At 44.3% G+C, this 7,104-nt stretch overlaps 2 protein-coding genes across 13 annotated transcripts in view; both read left to right on the top strand.

The window, feature by feature from the left end:
* Window positions 1-6,730, top strand: part of RNPS1 (RNA binding protein with serine rich domain 1) — a 13,937-nt gene extending 7,207 nt beyond the window's left edge. For all 5 annotated transcript variants that reach the window (XM_025204258.1, XM_014520247.2, XM_006015577.3 and 2 more), the window contains 4 exons: window positions 2,725-2,827; window positions 3,764-3,917; window positions 4,511-4,652; window positions 5,592-6,730. In XM_025204258.1, coding sequence (XP_025060043.1) covers window positions 2,725-2,827; window positions 3,764-3,917; window positions 4,511-4,652; window positions 5,592-5,697 — 505 coding nt within the window. In that variant the 3' untranslated portion in view covers window positions 5,698-6,730. The remainder of the gene's footprint in view (window positions 1-2,724; window positions 2,828-3,763; window positions 3,918-4,510; window positions 4,653-5,591) is intronic.
* Window positions 6,676-7,104, top strand: part of TMEM204 (transmembrane protein 204) — a 115,553-nt gene continuing 115,124 nt past the window's right edge. For all 8 annotated transcript variants that reach the window (XR_003094037.1, XM_025204199.1, XM_025204194.1 and 5 more), the window contains exon 1: window positions 6,676-6,824. Coding sequence is in view for 7 of the 8 variants with exons in the window: in XM_025204199.1 (XP_025059984.1) it covers window positions 6,706-6,824 (119 nt within the window). In the remaining variant the exon portion in view is untranslated. The remainder of the gene's footprint in view (window positions 6,825-7,104) is intronic.

Raw genomic sequence — 7,104 nt, 5'->3', positions numbered from 1 at the left:
GAAGATTGTCAGGGCCGGCTGACTTGAAGGTATCCAGCTTCTCAAGATGTTCCTTCAGAAAGTCAGCATCAATGGAGGGCAGGGGATCACCCTCACCCGGACTTCCCGGCCCTGTAGCGGGCATGGGTGTCCCATGGGGCTGATGAAAGACTGACGCAAAGTACCTATTTAATAGGTTGGCTTTTTCCTGGGCCAACGTCCAATGTTGCCCCTGCTTTTCCTCCGGCTCCCCACATATCTGAAAAAGGACTTTTTATTGTCCTTGATGCTCAAAGCTAGCTGGAGTTCAGTTGCAGCCTTGGCTTTCGTGGTCTGCTCCCTACAGGACCGGAGCAGCGCAGAATAATCATCCTTGGAGGTGACTCCCAACCTCCATCCTTTGTAGGCCTTTCTTTTTAGCCTCAGGAGGTCTGCTAGGTCCCTGGAGAGCCAGGGAGGCTGCTGTGCCCTCTTGCTGCCTTTCCTCCGAGATGGAATAGACTTAGTTTGTGCATTGAGGATCACTCCCTTGAGGAGCAACCACTCTTCTTGAACTCCCCTCTCCCTGTGGTCACGGTCCCTTAGGGCCTCACTGACAATGCTCCTGAGCTTGTCAAAGTCGGCTTTCCTGAAGTCAAGGACTTGCGTGTTGCTGACTGACTTGCCAGCTTTTTGGCAAGAGATGTTTCCAAGTTGCATACTCAGAAAGAGTGCACCTCTTCCCTCTTCTGCTCCTCTCCTGTTTCGGGACAGAGATCACTTTAAGTTCTGGGGGCAGAGTAGAGTTTTGAATTCATCATTCCCCATCTGGGCATCAGCTAACTGCTTTACGTATCCCACTATTCAAGATGGATACATTTATTGGCCTGGTATTTATGTGTAAATGGCAAACGGTGAAAGGGGTGGTGTTGACCATTTAAATTTGACCCTAGCTTAAAGTGGAAGTTGACTGGCATTTGGCATTGCAGTGAAATGAGAAAGAACTCAGTTCCATGATCCCCAGGCTGTGTGGATTTTTTCACCATTAGACTTGAGCACCTGTTACTTGCTGCATCTGCTCTACCTTCTGTAAAATATTTCTTAGCAATCCTAAGGGCTAGAGAATTATTTCAGGTTAAAGTATTTATTTTGGAACACAACTGCATTTTTTAAAATCATTTGAATTGCTGCATAATGCAGGGCGGTCTGTTTAGGAAGCAGATACTGCAATAAGAACTCAATTGCTGGACCTGCGTGTCTGCTTTACTTAGTGCTTCCTATGTTCCTTGCTGCTCTTCAGCCTTGGAGGGAGTAGAGCAATATAATTGCTTCCTGTCTCCTAGGTCTTATCTATACTAGGGAAATTAAGAGAATTTTTCACCCTTGACTCAACTGGTAGCCATATTGCAAGCCTGTGTATCTGCGGCTCATCCTGACAATGTTGTTTTTGGTTCTGTTATGGTGTAGACATCCTCATCTACACTAAGGTTTCCTGTAATAATACTTTGACTTTTCCTGAAATGTTCTTAGTATAAAGGGATTTTATTCCCACACCATAGCTTCTCCCAATCCCTTTTATATAATAACCATGGTAATCTGATGTTTAACAGCAAATAGCTCAAACAGTTAGAGGTAATGATCATTGGTACAGTACACACGTACAACTGTAGAGCCCTACACACAGTCCTCATCATTGCTCTTGAGAGGCATTATTTGTGTTTAACAGATGGGACAGAAAGCTAGGTACCATGTGAGAGCTAGAAATCCCAGGTCTCAAATGTTGGAATAGTATCCCAATTAACTTATATGTGTTTTATAACCCTAGCTGTATAGCTGCTAATGATACATAGAAGAGACTGTTGAAAGGACTCTGGCAAACCAAAAAGATACTTTCAAGTTTTAATTTTGTTTTTCTGGGACTAGTGATTGCTCAGTGAGGTAGAATCATTTGGTCTATGTTGTTGACCTAGAGCAGCAAAAGATTACACTTAAAAATGAAGTGTGGGGGAGGGAGGGGGGAAATGTTGGTGGATATCTAGGAATGTGTCCTGTCTTGAATGTTTGGAAAGGTCTTCCCAAGTGATTGCATCTTCCCTGTAAAGAAATACCGAGGTAACCTCTCAAGAAAAAGGAATCCTGAGCTTTTTCCTCACTCCCTCACTTAAAATTTATGAAGAGGGCCTGAAATACTGTTTCTGAACATTTTCTGCCTTTTTTTTTTTTTTTTTTAACTACCTTAGAAATGTGGGTCTTCTCCACCCTGGAGGAGACTGAGTGGACTGACAAACTAGTTCACTTGACATCATCACAAGAGTCAAGAAACTGAAAGAACTAAGCAATAAAATTGTTTGATCATATTTGAACTTTTAATTTGTTCGTGTTTGTGAAGCTGACAGTGACCAATAACTTTGCAGAAAACAATTTGTTAAACATCGCACACTTCTGCCCCTCAGCAATTCTGGTATGAAAATCTCAGGGAATGTGTGCTGTGTTGTGACCCCTCAGTGAGTCCTTCAGCAAAACCTGGGGAAGAATAGGTATGAGTTTGGGGAAATGTTGAAGTTTCAAATAGCGAAAATATCTATAAGGTGTATTCTTTCCTCAGGTCTTTTTCATCATAAAGTAGTAAAAGGACCCAAAGCCAGTTTTAAAAAACCAACAAAAAACGGTCTGTGTAAATGCTCATGTGTACTTGGGGGTTGGATGCTGTTGTAGGAAACTTGTAAATAACCAGAAACTTGGACAAATCTCTGATATTTAAATTAGGTCAAAGCCACCTAAGCGGGATGAAAAGGAGCGGAAGAGACGAAGTCCTTCACCCAGACCTACCAAAGTGCATGTTGGGAGACTCACCAGGAATGTGACTAAGGTAACGGCCTCTTCTTGAACTATGAGCTTTCACTATTTTTGTGAAGGTGCTCTAGTTTTTAACAACAAAAAAAAAAAAATTACAGCTGCGTTTTGTTACTAGGCTGCAATCACTTTCTCCTTATTTTATCTGTACCTAGGGTTAAGGTGCACTGGCAGATCTGTGAATAGGGAAATTTGTATGATATCTGGTTGTGCCGTACTTGGCCATAAGTATTGAATCTATGCTAACGTACAGTTCTTTAAAAGACCTATGTGCTGTTTTGGCATCCTAGATCTAGTACTTCTGAACTATCAAGAGGCAAACCCTGGGTTTCCTGCTTCTCTAGCAGTGTGTAACATAAATGTTATTTGATTTTGTGGAGTTGGGGGGTAAGTTACCTTCTTTTCATTAATGATAATTGGAGCACAATTGAGGATATCATTAAGCTGAGCTGAAGAGAATACAGCTCAACTCAGTCTGCCTTCTCAGATGATGGTTTTGGTGGGGCAAAGTCTCTGTCAAAAGTATGTATGACTTTTGCTGCATTGATAATTGTTACTATAAATGGTAGACAGTACATCTCTCTAATCAGGAGCGTTTGACCCCAGACTTCAGCTCTTTCTTCCATTTCATAGAAAGGCTTCTGGTTTCAACATAAATCAGTTGCAGAAGGTACTGAAGAGTGGTGCAGAGCATAGTGCCAGTGGAATTTGGGAAAACTGAGGATGAACCTGAGTAGAAAGTTGTGAAGAAGTTAATGGAAATTTGTATCCAAATTCAGTTAAATGAGACTGGTCTGTGTTACTGACGATGCTGTTGATGTCTGTATCGCTGATGATTTTGATTTGAAGCTGATTCTGTGTTTGTGTGCACCTCTGCTTTACCATTCTGTGTTGGTAAGACTGGGTGAAGTGGGCATAGCCACTCTCCTGAACGGTTACTGTCTCCTTGCAGGATCACATCATGGAAATATTTTCCACTTATGGGAAGATTAAAATGATAGACATGCCGCCTGACAGGCTGAATCCCCATCTCTCTAAGGGCTATGCCTACGTGGAGTTTGAAAATCCTGATGATGCTGAGAAAGCACTAAAGCACATGGATGGAGGTAGGTACCAGACTCTATGCAGGGATACTGGGGAGGGCCAGTAGAAAGCCATTGTGGGTGAGAGGTTGACCAAGGGTTAACAGTAGTATCTGCCTGGTGCCTTCCTCCCTGCCAAGCTCTCCAGTTTTACAGTCCTGCTTTTCTATATTTATTCCAAATGGTTACTCTCATCTGTTTTGTGTGGGCAGACCCACACAAATAGGGGATTCACTGAAACTGTTGAGACACAAAGTGTTACCACGCAAGATAATCAGTGTGACAGAAACAGTGCTCTCATCATGTGATGTTTTTACTGATGTCCCTTGTGCCGTCTTGCCAAGGTAGCAGGTGTTTTTAAAAAGTCACATCCTTATGTAGAAGAGCCTTTAAACTGACCATCTAAGTGCCTTGCTTGAGGTGACACTAAGTCAGTGGTGAAGTGAGAAGTAGACCTTGGGTCTCCTTATTCGTAGGCTGGAGGCTAGAGTACAAACGTGTTGCAAAGAAGCAGCTGTGTGAGAACAGAAACCTGTGGCTGGGTGCATTCATGCTCTGTGTGCAGTATCAGCGCTGGAAGAACGTTTAGTTCATTCTTTGTCTTTAACGCTAAACAGGGCAGATCGATGGCCAGGAAATCACTGCCACTGCTGTATTGGCACCTCGGCCTAGACCACTCCCCAGACGCTTCACCCCACCAAGGAGAATGCTGCCACCACCACCAATGTGGCGTCGGTCCCCACCTCGCATGAGAAGAAGGTAGGCCCTCTTTTGTGAAGTATTTCAGAGGTGTGTTGGCAGGAAAGTGTTGTTAATTTTCATTCTTAGTGCCACAGTGTTTTGTCCGTCCTGAGATTTCATCATTGGCAACTTTGCCTCAGGCTTGATTTCCTCCTTCCAAAAAGTAGTGAAACACTCATCGAATGGGGCATTTCAACTCCTTTGAGATCTGCTACAACAGGGGCGGGTAATTATTTTGGGCGGAGGGCTGCTTACTGAGTTTTGGCAAGCCATCGAGGGCCACATGATAGGCAGCCAGGGGCAGATAAATATTTAATTTTCTAAATTTTTTAGGGGCCCTGCGAGCCACATAGAATGGCCTGGCAGGCCACATTTTGCCCACCCCTGTGCTAGAACCAGCTGTAACAACTAGAGGCTGTGTTTGGTGATGGATCTTTGCTGGAAAAAATATGGAATTGGAGACCCTTTTTTCTCTATGAACGTTGACATTGGTTAACTTGATTTACTTTCCACAGTGTATCTGTCATTCATCAAACTACTTATTCCTATGATTTTTAGGTGTCTTGTATTTTCTGTCCTTTGTTTGGTCTTCACTTCCAGGATCTTGGTGCTTGGTTAGTTTTTTTTTGTTTTTTGTTTTACTTTATAACTATCTAGGCTCTATGTGGCGGAAACTGTATTACCACTATCTGTTACACTTTTCAGGTCACCAAGAATCCTGTGGCAACTTTTGTTGGAGTAGAAGGGTTGTTATGTTATCCTTGGCCTAAATATTCCATCTTGCTGTGTTAAGAACTCCTCAGTTGCCTCCTTGGACTCCAGAGGTCGCTGCATTTCACTGGAGCTCTTAAAAATGTTTTGGAATTTGATTTGAGAGAGGTGCTAAGTGAGTGTAAAATAATTTAAGCTAACTGTCCTTGTCTCTTAACCATGCTTTCCACCTCTATTTTGTGGCAGGTCTCGATCTCCAAGACGCAGATCTCCTGTTCGCAGGCGATCAAGATCCAGATCTCCAGGTCGAAGACGCCATCGCAGCCGCTCCAGCTCAAACTCTTCACGATAAAGCAAAAAGACTGGACACCTTTTTATTTTTTAACTTAAATCTCATCAAACTCAATATTGTACCATTTTTTTTATACTGGGTCGGGGAGGGGGTGTAAAGAACAAAATTTGAAACCTGTCAGTGCAGGCAGGCAAAGAGGAAAGGGTGCTGTTCTTGGCCAGCAGGCAGTCTGCCTTGGGGCACTGAATTGAAATGCTTTACAAGTGGCTTTGGTTTGGAGGCTGCAAACTAAGTATAGTTTCCATATGAACTAACAGAAGGAAAGATGATGCACATCTGTTCCTCCACGCAGCCGACTGCTACTTTATAACTTCCAAATGCTTAGCATGCCATGCAGCCAAAACCAAAAAAGTCTGGTCTATTCTGGAGAGCCTAAAGGGGAGTTTATATCCATCCCAAGGTACCTGTGCACATCTTCAAAGCAGCTGGTGCCCAGAGACAGAAACCTGCCTTAGAGTCCTCATTCTGCCCTAGGTTTTGAATAGGGAGCTCATGAGTTCCTGTGGAAAGAGGCAGGGTGATTGATGCAGCTAAACTTGATGCATATACCTGTTTAAAAATAAAACAAGCCAGTGGAGGTGATTGTTTCTGGACAGCCCACTAAATACGTCAGAACCAGGGCAAGAATCCAAGGACTCATTTGCAGTTGCCCACCCTCAGTGATCCCCTTTGTCATTCCTGAGGAGTTTTGATACAGGTGTCGCGCACAGCCCCCCCCAGCCACATGATGTAAATGCTTCTGCCTTTTAAAGAGAACACATATTGACAGCTAAGTACCAGCCCTCCTAATCCCATCCCAGTGAGCTCCAATGCAGTGAGGGAGGTTTGAGACTATAAAGCTGTTTGGGTTAACTTGGCTTCTTAACGCAAAACATGAGCGACTTAGTGCCTGTTGTACAGTCAATACTATACAGGTTTGTTTGTTTTGGGTTTTGGTTTTGGTTGGGGGGGTTTTTTTGTATACTGTTGTAGCTTCTTAGGTCATGTTGTGTTTGTTACTTGTGTAGAATGAATAAAGCATTAGGGACTGGAATGAAGAACACACAGTGGTTCCTTCCCTCCACTCCCAGCTTTCCTTGTAGCTGGGATAGAAGCTGCCAGTGCAACAGCTCCTCTTGTTTGAAAGTGTAAGGCAATAAAATCTTTTCCCCTTCGTCCCGGGAAGGGCAAGCTTCGTGTTACCAGCCATGGCCCCAGCTAGTCGGAGGAAGGGGAGGGCAAGTGATCTGAACCAGAGGATGCAGCCAGGCTCCGTGAGAGACGCGGGAGGCCAGAGTGCTCAGTGCTGGGCCAAGAAGGAAGGAGCGGGTTGAAGTCGGGGCTGAGGCGCGCGAGCAGCAGGCGCAGGAAGGCGGCGCCGGGCGCGCGGCGGATCTCGGGGCAGCTCACGGAGGCCCGCGCGCGGCC

Source organism: Alligator sinensis, unplaced genomic scaffold (genome assembly GCF_000455745.1).
Source record: "Alligator sinensis unplaced genomic scaffold, ASM45574v1 scaffold404_1, whole genome shotgun sequence".
Classification (NCBI taxonomy): Eukaryota; Metazoa; Chordata; order Crocodylia; family Alligatoridae; genus Alligator; species Alligator sinensis.
The sequence above is the reverse complement of the archived record's forward strand: the minus strand, read 5'-3'. Positions and strand labels throughout refer to the sequence as shown.